The sequence below is a fragment of the Accipiter gentilis genome, chromosome 12 (assembly GCF_929443795.1).
Source record: "Accipiter gentilis chromosome 12, bAccGen1.1, whole genome shotgun sequence".
In the NCBI taxonomy this organism is placed as follows: Eukaryota; Metazoa; Chordata; class Aves; order Accipitriformes; family Accipitridae; genus Astur; species Astur gentilis.
In genome coordinates this window covers 20,779,153-20,793,229 of record NC_064891.1, presented here as the reverse complement: position 1 = coordinate 20,793,229, position 14,077 = coordinate 20,779,153, and the positions used below count along the sequence as shown (strand labels likewise).

The window sequence follows — 14,077 nt, the reverse complement described above, 5'->3', positions numbered from 1 at the left end:
TGATTAATATGACTCAGGATCTTCATTTTGACATATTATTTGGTCATCTCTCCTTCACATTATTATCATGATGCAAAATGAAATTCACATTATTTATTAGAGAACTTTAATATCAGACCTCTTTAGTAGCACAGAGAGTTGTATCTTGGAAGGACTAAATCCACCAAAATATGCTGGGAAAGTCTAAGATCGGCCAAATTATGGCAGAACCATTCAGCATTCTGAATTCTGAATAGAAGCAAGAGAGCAGGACAGTGGCACAATTCTCTAACTATGTGGAACAGGATAATGAGGTGAGAAATATCTTTTTTGTATGAAACAAAATTAGTGTAACTGCTGGCTCAAAGCTGTATTCCATTAAATAATATTGTGTTTGTCTGGACATGTTAAAAAAATATTTTTAAAAAAGTAAAACCATGTAGTTATCCAGACAGCTTTTGTAGGAAATTGGAAGTCACAGGAGTCATCTCACTATTTTTATGTAGGTAGCTATTTCTGGGAAGACAAACAACTGATTAAATAAGCAAAATTTCAGAGGACACAAGTGTACAAAGCATACAAATCAAGGTTCTCTGTCTTTGCTGAAAAGGTTGCTTGAAGGTGTGATAAGGACACATGAAGAAACACACACTTGGGATTCAAGAGAGAAGGAAGCTACTCACCCACATAAGAATTTAGCCAAGACATAAAGGCCACCAATTCTACTTTTACAAAGAGTATCATGAGACATAAATGGTCTAGTGCCTTGTGTTATGGTGCAGTAGAAGCAATTACTTTCATAGCAGCCTGTGCTTTATGAGTTTAGTTGGAAATTGTCTGATAGCGTAGACAAGAGAAGTGACTGTTAATATCTGCATGGCAAATATCTTTTTAATATATAGCTGTATTTATTTTTTTATAACTAACAGAATTCATTTGAAGTAACTGTTATTTCCATAGCTGTTTTTCTTTAAATCAGTACATACAAATGGCACTGTGAGGTCTTTTCCTCCCTCCCCATCCCCCAACCCCTCTGCAGGATATCTGTTAGAAACCACTGGGGGTTTGTGATTGTAGTCAATCCAACAAAATCCCATGTTCCCTGCAAAAGGACTTAATGAATCACCTGTCTTGAGCTGAAGTGAAACTTCTAGATTGTATTTAGGGAGGGAGATTTTTTTTCTTCAAAAAAAGAAGTGCTAATACACTTCCACTTGAAGATGCTTTCATTTGAAAGTAAGTTGCCATGCTGACATTTTCCTCTCTTTTCTCCAGCAAAAAAGCTGTGAATAAGCTTTTCCTGGAGCAACTTCATTCAGGAGAGCATTATTTCTTGGCTCAGGAAACCACCAGTGGACATTGGGAAAGAATGGTGATTCACAAGGCTGTTCTGGATAATGATATGATAGTGAAATGACTACGTGGCATGGAAATGAAGCTTATTATCATAAAAATCCGCTCAGAGACAATCTAGAAGTTGAAACAGTATACTAAGGAGATAGTTCCACCTCAAGGTATAGTTTACTACTAATCCCTAGCTCACCACTTTGATGAAGACAGATCAAACAACAAGGCTTACAAAATTTTGCAATGCATGGATGACAGATAGTTTTGCACAGTTTGGATTGCCAAACTACATCAAGACTGTTAGGACTCCTGTCTGCACAGCCCTTCAGGTCTTGCAGTCCATCTGTATAATATTCCAAGGCTCAAGCATTTACTACAGCCCACTGCCCTGCCCATGATCCAGTCGCCAGACAAAATGGATAGGGGGAGGATCTCAAGAAGCTGTAGAATGACCAAGAAGTTTTCTGCTGGGAGGTAGAAAAGGAGTTCGCAATGGTTAATGATGAGGCTAATTAGTAACATATAAACGGTCTCTGCCTCAAGTGCCTGAAAAACTTTCTCTATTTGACACAATACCAGCAAAAACAGGGGAGCGGACTTCTGCAATGGCTGGGAAGCAAAACTGCTGAGACAACTTGTTCATGCAATGTAATCAATCCCTCCTGCCAGCTGAGCACAGCATCAAGGTAGTCTGCAAGGAAACTAGAAGTTGAAGGTTTTATGCAGCTCTTCCTTTAAAAAACACATTATGATGCTGCATTAAGCCTTTGTTAAATATAAATGTTTTTTACCAGAGGAAAAAAAAAAACAACAACAAAAACCCAACAAAAAAACAAAAACAAAAAAAACCCCAACAATGCACATTTTTACATCATGCAGTTCAGCCTATAAGAATAAAAATTTCAGACTTCACTGAATGTAACAAAGCAGATGTAGTGGGCATGCCTGCAAGTACTGATGCCACAGGTTTGAGTTAGCCCATGCTACAATAAACATAGTATTTCTGTCTGCTGTCCTTGACATATGCACACAAAGGCAAGTAGCAGAAAAAGAGGTGTTGTCAGTGATTCATCATCTTACAGCCTGAGTTGTGGGAGAAGTGCACGGTTGTTCTCAGCATGTCATTAATTTTAGGCTGTGGGGCTTTTCTGGACTGGAGTTTTAATTGGAATGTTCTCCAACAGGGCCAACCATTTCTGCAGGTATTCCAGCAGCTGTTTCTGGATGTTCCTGTGTTTCTCAGTACTGTCTTCTGACAATTTTCTGTGCCTCTCCCTTTTTTCATAGAGGCTCCTCTCTTCTTTCTGTTGTCTGATCCCTCTTCAGGATATGATAATTGAATTGATCTTACTCTACAGGCATGGATGGTGAGCAAAGCAGGTAAAAAAAGGAATATTAATCTGTGTATAGAGACTTGTCTGTTGTTCTGAAATGGAAAATAGTCCTCTCTATGGAAGAGACTTTGTTTGTTATCCTCACTCAGGAACTACGGAACAGAATATTTTAATTTTACATCAATTTCTCCTTGGCAACAATGATGGAAGTTGTATTTTTGATCAGGTTTGGAATGAATGTCTGTTCTGTGGTTTTTCCCTTTGTTCCCAACACCATCTGGAAAGCTTGGAGAGACAACACATCTTCATTCAGCTTTGTAAAAAAGGCCTGATTCAGGCTTAGGCTATTGAGTTGGCTGAAGAGCTGCAGATATTGGGGCAAGGACAGAACAAGGCAAGTCTACAGCCTACCCTAATACTAAAGGAAAGCTGTAACTTAGAGGCATGTCTCCAACAGGCAACTTGTTCAGAAAGGAAATAGAGCAACACTCCCATAGGTTGCTTTTGCTTTTCTTAGAAGTTTCTCACATAGTAAGAATGTCTACCCAGCCTAACCATCTCACTTCCCAAGATGATATAATTAAAAACTTGTTATGCAGTAATTCATAGAAATGGCCATTGAAGTTGAACCCTAATTTCCATGCTCACCTCTAGTTTCTTTTTTAGGACTTTGATAAATTTTAACTGTTATACTGAAGAGTTATATGGTTGGTATTTGTCCTAAAAATAACTTTGAGGGGAAATAAGGGGAGTGAATATGCCTGGAGCTTTTTTAGAGGTTTTTATTTGCCCAGCAACCTTGGTAGACTTACAGTACAATACAGTAGAATAAATCTAGTTTACAACTGGCTAGATGATTACAAAGACGTAACAAAATACAGCACATGAAACTTCATTCAAATGTGAGCAAAAATTAGCTAATAAAAGCATTGAAATTATGTTCCAGTTATAGACCTAAAGTTGATTGTGTTAAAAAAAATAGTGCTTAATGTATTGATGATGGAAAGGGGGACAGAAGAGAATAGTGGAAGCTGAAAAGACTGCACTCTCAATGGCATTGTGTTGTCCTTCACAGAACTGCATATCCTGAACACCAGAAAATAAGGGTTGTGTGCTGTGAGTTTTATTCCTTCCATAGATAAACAGGCCTAACACTTACTTTAAACTGGTACAGAGTTTCATTGACTCAACTGAGTAAGGAACAGATATTTTAACACCTTTCAGAGAAAAGAAACTAACAACCAAGATCAGGGCTGATTTATTTCATTTTCATGAGTGAGTGAATGAATTATATGTACTGGTGACATTTCAGTGATCTTTTTAAAAGTACATTTTTGATACAATTAGAATGCAAAGAAAATAGGAAGATAAAGTAAATGCATGTGTAACTCTGCAAACATACTGGAAAATACATTTTAATGAAATTACTAAACTGCTTCCTTTTCTCTAAAAGACATAGAAAATTTAAAAATATGAAATTTTCCTCAGGTGCCCTGATGTAAATGAGGGAGGGAATCCTCTAATCAGAGCCTTTGAACTTTCAAATTCAGCTGGAGAACCTGACATTAGGAATAATGAATCAGCTAATGTGTAATTTAATCTAAACTTGTAGTTTCAAGTCATATGGTAAACTATTGCAGAAACTTTTGAGAGAACAAAAAAATTCTGCTTGTACTAGTAGCTGTTAGAATCAGTGGAGCAAGCCACTGGGTGAAATGTACATCTCTCCCCCTTTAATTACTTTGTTCTCGTTTTTATATTAATGTAACTGTTTATATTAAAGATTAATGTCAGGAATAAATTCTTATTCAGCAAACTCCTTAACAACAGCCTTCTAGAATACCACTTAAAAGCATCACACAGCCCACAGTCTAGCACTGGACAGGAGCTAGTTCAGTGCATGCAGAAGCACCTTTGGGTACACTAAAGATAGGTAATTATTTGTGAGCCTGTAGATTAATATCTTCTTTGACTGCTTCCCTGGCAAGTTCCCAAGGACCAGTTACTTTATTCTAACTTTATGGTATCTTTTCCTCTAGCATATAGAGATAACTCACAGCAAAGTGGCCAACAGACAGAGATTCAGTTAGTCAAAGTCATTTTGGTAATGGAAGGCTGATATGATTTCTGGAAAACAGACTGGGAACCTTGGTTCCTAAATTTCTGGTAATGTTGTAACTACCTGTCTGTTCTGAAGTGAGTGATAACCTGTTTGAGCTGATCCCTGGAAACTGATCTGAAACTTCTATATTCTATTATCAGAATATTCTTAGCTTTTGTGCAGTAGTTTCTAAGATAGTATTTTATAGAAATAATCTCTGTTAAAAATAAGCAAGAAGATAGCTCAACTACAAAAGCATCATCCAGTTCAAATCTTTATTGATCACTAAAGATTTAAAGGAAAAAAATCTTTACAAAACTATTACAGAGTGCACGATAATATATTCTCAGTGGATGGAATCCACTCAGCTTTTTTCCTCATAGTAGACTATTCTACCACGATTTACCATTTTCAACTTATCTGCACCTTTTTTTTATTATTATTTTAACAGGCATAATGTAGATGTTAATGGCTATATGTTACATCTGGTTTTAGATACTAAGCCCTATTGGGAAGGATGTTGTCTTTTTGTTTGTACCTTCATAGCTACATCATTCACTGCGTATAAAAAGCATAAAATGATTAATTTAAGAGATGATAAAGTAGCATAAATGCCAGATGAATAAACTTGCACATACATTTAAAAGGGTAGCGGTACAATTGTATTTAAAAATGTTCACTGGCTTTGGAAGCAAACAGAATTGCTTCCAGAAGACGTGAGACTTCTAAGTTATCATGAAGGATGAAAGAGTTTAAACAGGTAAGTTGTAACAGAGGCAACATTACTATGACCAAAGGACAAAATAAGCGTTCTTACTGAGATAGTCACACAATCCTGTGTCTGCATCTTGCTACATGAGTAATGGCTTTTTATATTCTTTAAGAGCAGTAGGGGAAATACTGTAGTCAAAACAACACTGGCTGTATTTTTATTTGAAATGCTCAGCATAAATAGAAACCTATTTACTTGTGATGCATTTGATATTTTTACAGGCTTAGAAGAGTAAATAACCTTAACTTGACACATGTGCTACAGGTGATCATTGTGGAAGAACTAGCATGCAGGAACTTGTACCTGCTCAAGACAGTAGCTCATGATCTGCTCTGTCATTATCATATATCATATCTTCAGAACCATCTGATAAGTGCCAGGATGTGCTTTTTTATATAAGAACATGGGCAGGAGACTAAACATGTAGGGACAAAGGCTCAGGGAGTTATAGCCTGGTGTAGAGACATAGAATATGATGCAGGAGATGGTAGGAAGTGTAGACCAGAAAGAAGTTGTAGAAGTGGGAGCACTATAACAAGGTGTAATTTGAAAGGCCTGTGACAAGTAGGTCCATGCAGTATTCTAGATCACAGTACTAGCAGACACCTGAAGCCAGCCAACAAGCAGAAGATACTATGATCTCCTAAAAGTGATCTTTTGTTTTTTACCCCAGCGTCCCAACAGAATACAAACAGTAGAATGATAAGGAATTAGATGAGAAACAAACCTTCTAACGAGTGACTCAATATGTGAGAGAGATTTGGGTCTGTGACTTAGCTATGCTATATTCTTCACCTGTCCCATAAGCAGCTGCTGTCTGCTCTAATCCTCCCAACTTTTGATAGGCTACATTGGTGGGGTTTGAGTTCCAAATTTTTCACCATAATCAGGAGGCCTATATTTTTCCTGCTTTTAATAAAAGCTAAGATTCTGATGTAATCACTCTGGCACTTTGCATGAAGTCATATTCAAATATTACCTCAGTTTTGAGCTGATTCATTGTTTCTATGGCTTCTGCAGAAAAGCAGCTATAGTTTCAAGTATGAGCAATTACACATTTAGCTAAAGAAGCTTTGATCAAAGTTCATTGTAGAAAAAATCCACTCTGTCCTAAGTAACAACTTCACTACCATAACTAGCAGGAAGACCATTCAGACAATTCCTGTTTGGCTTTTCCCCCCTACCTGCATATTTAGGCAGACTGGCTTTGCACAGGAACCTTTCCATCCACAGTGCAGCACGTTGGCATGGAAGGCCGGGTGGGATGGGGCTGTGGAAGCATCGTGGAGGTGCCACGGTGGCAGGGCTATATGCACGGTGCCTGCCTTGGAGACCTGCTGCAGTCCTTGCGCGGGTGAGGGCCTACAGCCAGGGAGGGCACTCTGTCTTTTCCTCCATGGCAAGTTACCATGCAGGCAGCTTTCTGCTCTGCTTGTTGCCATGGGACAATCAAGTGTTTGAAAGTGGGAGAATCCTGCCTCAGGCTGCCAGGTCTGCCAGCAATAGGCTTTACTGCTCAGGAAAGGAGCCTACCTGGAGGAAGGGAAGGACTTGTAGAGCTGTCTGCAAGCCTGGGGGGTCCCGAGTGCCATATGCTAATGGCTTTTGGGTTATAACGAGGTCACCTGGCCATGCTGCATACTGGAAACGCAACTGATACAGAATCATCTAGAAAGCGTGTTGAGATGCTCTGAGGAGTGCTACAGAGGCTGGACACATGCAAGCATTTCCCTCCTGTATTAAACACCCTTTTGAGGGTCAGCGGTTATGGCCTTGCATGTTGCAAAAGGTCAGCTAGACATGGGCATTAAAGTCCAAGCAAGAGGCAAAATCTGCTAGAACTTGCTGTGCCGCAAATAAACTGTGAAAAACACGAATGTGAAAAAATCCAGACCTATTTGCTATGCAATTCTCGTACAAGTGAACAAGGAGTGGAAAAAAACAAAGCAGAAAATTATAGGGTGCTAGTGACCTCATCTAAAATACTGGAATTGTTTCCAAGCCTTACATTTGATATATTACCTCGTTTTCTTGTTGGACTGTAAAATACCATTTAAAGCTTTTCTGAAATTTCCTAAAATGCCATGCTGTTTAAGTAACACTTACCTGACTGTCCAGCCTGCTCAATGCTCCAGCAGGGTTTTGTGTTGGGCGCCCCATCCCCAGCATCCCGCCTGCTGGAACATTACTCAGAGCAGAAGTGTGGAATCTGAATCAGGAAAGTACACTATGGGACCTAGACATGGAAAAAATATGTATGTTGCAATGGAGTTCTGAGTGGCTCTCAGCCCATCTATTAAGAGCACTCAGAGCTGAAATTTCACAAGTAACTTTTGCAAGATGCCTTTAAATCTTCTAAATTAATGGAAATCACAAGACACAGACTTTTTAAAAGGGTTATTTTTATCTAGGTAAGAGAACCATTTTTGAATGCTGCAATATAAGGGGGGGTCCCCCTGGAAAATGTGTATTGTCATCAAAGGACAATTTATTATGACTTCTGATAACAATCACAAGAGAGGTTGTAGCCCAGTTAGCTAGTATTAAAGTCATTAACATCAGTATAATTCTGTTTTTTATAAATGGCTGGAAGAGTTCCCCAAATTACTACAGCACAGCATGACAATTCCTTTTGATAGTTTCCTTTTACGTAGACACGGTACAGTCCAGCTATGTGATTTTACTTTTGTTCTCCCCTATTTTATAAAATAAATTAGAAGAGAATAAATGAGGCAAACCACACCGAACCAAGGTCGGGTCAGCAGCAATCCACTATACCACCTCCATTTAAGCAGTGTTTTCATAGTAAGGATCATGGCAACTGTCTAACCAGCTCATTCCCCTTTTTATTACCTTTTTACAGATGACACAATAAAACCTAATTGGAATGTTTGCCATCTCTTTCAGAAACTTTTTTTTTCTAGATTCACTTTCAAATCTTGCAAGTGTTGGAGTTGGAGAAACAAGCACAATTTTGTTCAAATAACTGGTTTTGTATTCACAGCAAGACCTTGAAGAAATACAGCAGAAAATGATGAAGATATGTTGACAGAACAGTTTATTTGGACGTTAATATTAGTATTTTTTATAAAAGGAGTCCCAAGGCAATCTGCAAGAAAATAAGTTTGTGAAGGAAGCTGCCTACAGAAGTTGTGGACGCTCCATCCTCAGAGGTATTAAAAAATCAACCAAGCCTGGAGCAACCTGCTCTAATGTTGAAGTTAACCCTGCTTTAGGTGGGAGGCTGGAAAAGGTGACGTGTAGATGCTGCTTCCGATGTAAATTATTCAATGAAATTAAGTCTTGAATTAAACAATGTGATGGAGAAGGGAGGCAGAAATATGCAAACACACAGATGTGTGATTGCATAAACATTATTTTCTTAGAGAATTAAACATTGATAATTTCAAAGATATGGGCTGGGACCACAGTCCTATTTCTATATATGTAAAGTGGCTATTGCCTACAGTTTTATTAGGGCCTTCTGCAGCGGAGTGTCAAACAATAAGACTCAGTTTCAGTTGCTTTTAGTTTGGCCAAGCTGAAATTGTTAGAGCTGAAATTTCCTACTCTGACTTCCTTATTCAGGCTAGTGATTTTCTTTTAAGTTCCATCAAGAGTAGTTCCATCATTTCCAAAAACAAATTAGCAGAAATACACATTTCTTTCATATGAAGAAAATGTTTCTAACCATTTAATTAAAGCTGTGCTTTTTAGTAATGTGTTCAAGTTTGGCAGCCTAGAAAACCTGCACAAACTTGGCCAAGTCATGAGTGGCTTAGCTTACATAATTGCAGAAGAGATTTGTTGGCACTGTGTCGTTGGTCTCCAGCAGTCTCTTCACAATGAACATACTCCGTCTCAGAGTTTCAGAGGCAAACAGAACTCTGTATAAAAAAACAAGGCTCCCTGCAGGAACAGTGTGGTGAAGGCTGAAGAACAGAAATCCATGATGCTGCTGGTACAGAGCAGTGGCATTTGAGTAGCATGACCGAATGGAGAGCACAGCAAAGAATTAAGACAGAGTTGAGTTGCAAGGAAGGAGGAAAGGTTGGGTGTAGCAGAAGTGGGAGGATTTATGAACACTAAAGCATATTCTTCCTGAGAACTTGAAACTCAATCCCGTGGTAACTGCCTTCCCATGAATTCATAATTTTAAAAAGGTACTAAATCTTTAATCACAGTATGATGTAATGATTTTCTTTTTCTCTCACAGGATTTATGAAAAAAATGGATTCTGTTCACCAAATGGATAAAGCTCTTGGAAAAAAACCCAACAACTGTATAAATATCCTTATTTGAAGAAGGAAGATGTGTTGAAAAGGATGCAGAAGATCACAGAAAAAGAAGCATGCATTCGATGACAAAGGCAGCTGAATGCAGCCCTGAGGAAGAGAGCCCTGTCCCTGCCTTCATCTCACCATCTCCCTGTGATTTGGGCAAGTTCCTTAACCAGATTTTTCACAAGTGACAATCATTTTCTGAGTTCCCTCCTACAAGAAATCTTGACTTTAAGTTGCTTTGTATATCTGCCCTTAGGATGAAATGCTTCATGCTCCGCAATCATATATTTCTAGTTGTTATAGTCAGCTGGCTCAGATACAGGTTTCTCCAGTGCAGATGCTACAGTCTGAGGAAATGAGTGCCCTCTACAGAGCTTAGTTCAAAGAAAGCATTGAATTCTTACAGCTGTCTGTGTTGACATATAGCACCCAGAACAAACTGGGTGCTATATGTGGAAACAGACAATCCTAGGGAATGCTAAACAATCTCTTAAAAAAAAAAAAAAAAATCATCCATCTCCAGGTATCACAACAGGACCCAATATCATTAGGTTATTCCAATCTTTTTCCATTTGTAAAGCAAAATTCCCATTTTCTCATCCTTCAGGACTTTTGAGAAAAATGAACTAATTCTTGTTCAAGAAGCAATTGGATACTATACTGATAAGTGCCATAAAGGGAGGGCAAAAAAAGATAAAATTAATTATTCTGGATTTCCAACATGGTGCAAGGAATGTGCAGCAAAGCAGACATGGGGCCACACAAAAGAAGAATACATGAAATACAGAATATCTCCTTTTCCTGGTTTTCCTGGGTTTTATTTAAATGTATATATATTCTAGCCAGTGTAAAATCACATTTCTTGTGCCTATGTAACTAATTACTATAAGATACAGTGTAACTAAGGCTGTAGACCTTTTTTTTATTAAATAAAGAAGATTTATAATTAAATTAATGAAAGAAAGCTGTAAGCAGAGAGGCAGCATGTAAACCCCAATCTGATGACTTTTGCCATCACCAGCATCCAGTGTTGGTCATTGCAGGGCAGGTTGACACCTGGAATCCCGAGGCTGAGAACAGGAACCCGTGAAATCCCAGGTGGGCTCCCAGTGCCACTCTCTTTCCCATCCCCTCTGCTGCCTGGCAGTGATCTACACTGTATGTGGCAGCCCTGAGTACAACTGATCACATTAACTCTAGTATCAGAACTAATCTAGCCTCAGGAATGCGAAACACTGATCTATTTACCCTGCCAAGAAGCAGCACAAAGGAGAACTCCACCTAGCAATTATACCATTACCAATGTACACTAGCAGGGAAACAAACCATACTTTTTGTTTTTCTGCCACAGGCTACAATATATGAGCCTGTGAGAGTTACTGTGATTCCCATTCCTGTATTGTTAAAAGCACGCTACATGCACTTGGCTTTAACAGGTATGCAGATGTCTGTTATTTTAATGACATTCAGACTGGGGCTCCAAGACTCAGGAGAGAGCCAGTATGGCTTATACAAACAGATATAATTAGTTATTTTTGAACAAGTGTGCTTATGTTCATACCTGTTACAAGCAGGTTGGTGGCAGTAACCAGCTGCAGCTTTCAGATGTCAGGTGCATAGATTTCCATGTTCCTGCAATACCTCTCCTTAGTCCTGGAAGGGCAGGTAAGGTTCCTACTTCCCCTTGCAGGAAGACAGACAGTGACACTTTGTATTGTGCCAGAGATACACGCAGGCACCACTGATACAAGTGCCATAATTTTTGGCCAATGCAGCTTCAAAGAGGCCACAGAGTTCATGCCTCATTTTCCATCACATTGGTTACAGAATTGATATTATTTTAATAATAGTTAACAACATATTAACAGTTAAAATATGTGGACTGAAACCGTATAGGTGGTGTTATTCCTTTACCTAAAATGGGTCTTCTACTGCATGAGTTGTTGAGAAGATTATTAGCTCAACAACTGCATCGTCATTTTTTGTATCTGCACAAACAGGATCTGCGGCCGACAGTGACCTGACATCGCCGATCAGCTCAAGTCCTTTCTCCAGCAGAGGCAATAAACTTCTCCACACTGTCCTTATTTATAGCTTAAACTCTAGGGAAGAAAATTACTAAGCACTTGACACTCACAGCCTTCTGGCAGAGACTGCAGCTAGGGAGAGGTGCAGTGGGAACCATTTTTGGCTAGCGGTTTAGAATATGGTGATCCCTCTACTCAAAAATATATTATAGCCAGTAAATTTGCTTCACTTGTATTTTTGTTTACAAAAAGGCACCCTGAAACATTTGATAAATTCTAGTCATGGGTGGGCTGGTTTAGCAACTTCGGAATAAGATTTTTTTAACCGTCACAGTGCAAACCTTCAAGTCTACAGGTATTTTTATAAAACTGGCTTTTAAAAACAGTTCCTCCTTAGGTGAAAAAATCAGCCATTTTTTGGTAAAGAATTTTTATGCATTGGCACTAGAGTTAATTGATAAACTATTAAACTGTTAAGTTGTGATTTATAGCAGCTATAATGGCAACAATGTCTGAGTGATCACCCTATGCTGTCACTGGAGACATACCTCATCTGTTATAGCATGAAATACTGTAAGATGGTTTGTAATGATGCATATATCTTGTTACCTGCTGATAATAACCCATCAGCAAGGACAACAGTTTAATTATATAGTACATCTCCTGCTGGCTTCCAAATATTTCTGCTGCTTTTCAGTAATTTCTTAGCTAAAAAAGAATCAGTCTCCTCATTTTACACTAGTATGTTAATTTATGAATGGAAGACAGAAAGCTTTTATTAGATGCCGAGGTGCCTGAATTCTTTGTGTTGTCATCATGATATAAAAAATCTAGCCCCCGCTGCCTATAAATCCTGACAGATAGTGGAGAACAGGCCCCAGATTGGCTAAAGAATGTGAAGAAAAATCCCAGACTAGACCTCTTACGGAGATGTGCAGAATATCATCTCAAAGGTGGCACTCAGCCCTGGGCACGGGGGATCTCTGCTTACACTGATGCAGTACAGGCAGCTTGGATGAAATGTCTGTCTCTTATTGTCCTTCCTTCAGCTTCATTCTGAGCGTGGGATCACAGCACCCACCTTGGGAACAGCACTGGCCCAGCAAGAGCAGAGGAGCCTTCAGTACACAGGAACCTCTGAGGTGGGCACCAGCGGCTAAGGTTCAGTGTTTGGCACAGAAGCAGTGAGAAGGTAAGTTGATCTGGGATTAATGATACAAAATTGGAAGTTCTTTTGTCTGTGAAAGAATAATCTGTGTGTCTTGGTACTGGGGACCTCCAACATAGTCCTATCCCTTTGAACTCCTGCTCAAAAAGGAGTTTTAGGCTTATATTCCCATGAGGACCTATTAATAGTGCTTTCTACCAGAGTTTGGTCTTTGCAGAGACAAATATATCAGCTTGTTTGTTAATATGTCAGTATTTATTCCTGGAGTGAATTCCTGTCCTATCAAAGCCTGTAAAATGGGAATGAGAAATCTGGGTGGAGTGAGAAGAATGTCTTTAAATTTGGGAACTACTTATAAAAAAATAAGATTTGCTTCTTACACACTTCTCTGAGTAATAAGTAGCCAATAATAAATAACTGATAGTAGGGATTTTCCCCCTCCGTTACTGAGCAATTACTTTTGAAATAATTTTGAAAATTAGAAATATTTTAGCATGCATGCACAGCAAATGGACATGTTTGAGATGCTCTTGCTGTGCCTAACACACTATAATTTGGTGTAGAGAATTGGAAATTTATTATAATGAGAATTGGCAGTGCATTACAGTCCTGTAGTTAAAATAACCTTTAAAGTCACTACCTTCCATTATGAGTTTTCAAGTGCACAGAAAGACCTCATGAAAAACATGAATGCAAGGGTATTCACCCTCCCAGGTTTTAGCTCCTTATTGATGGTGCAGCGATGAAATAGAGGATATAGCAACAAGACCATGTCATGTAAAAAACAAGAGGAATAAAATACGTACTTCTGTGCAGACTAACAAGTTTGTTCCAACAGCTGAGGTTGGGCTGCTATGCTTTACTGATCCCTGCAAGCAATAACACTGTGCTGGCCTGCAGAACAGTGATGTACTTCACACCACAAAACACGTTCTTTTGATAGAACAACATGTCTCACAGAGGGGTTGTTCCAGACTGTACTTCTCCCTGCTGTGCTGGCTGCAGGAGGCGGAACTCCCTGAGTACAGAAAAGGGAAATACTTGGCTTACAGAACCCTGCACCTGG

General features: G+C 38.9%; 1 protein-coding gene across 15 annotated transcripts in view; it reads right to left on the bottom strand.

Annotated features, from left to right (window-relative positions):
* IL15 (interleukin 15) overlaps window positions 1-14,077 on the bottom strand; it is a 51,665-nt gene that overhangs the window by 31,151 nt on the left and 6,437 nt on the right. For 7 of the 15 annotated variants that reach the window (XM_049814723.1, XM_049814716.1, XM_049814717.1 and 4 more), the window contains one exon: window positions 7,640-7,769. The exons of 7 other annotated variants lie outside the window; for them this stretch is intronic. In XM_049814723.1, the coding sequence (XP_049670680.1) occupies window positions 7,640-7,702 (63 nt within the window). In that variant the 5' untranslated portion in view covers window positions 7,703-7,769. Of the gene's footprint in view, window positions 1-7,639; window positions 7,770-11,377; window positions 13,035-14,077 lie in introns of those variants that run through there. One more of the 15 variants, XM_049814724.1, reaches the window with a different exon arrangement.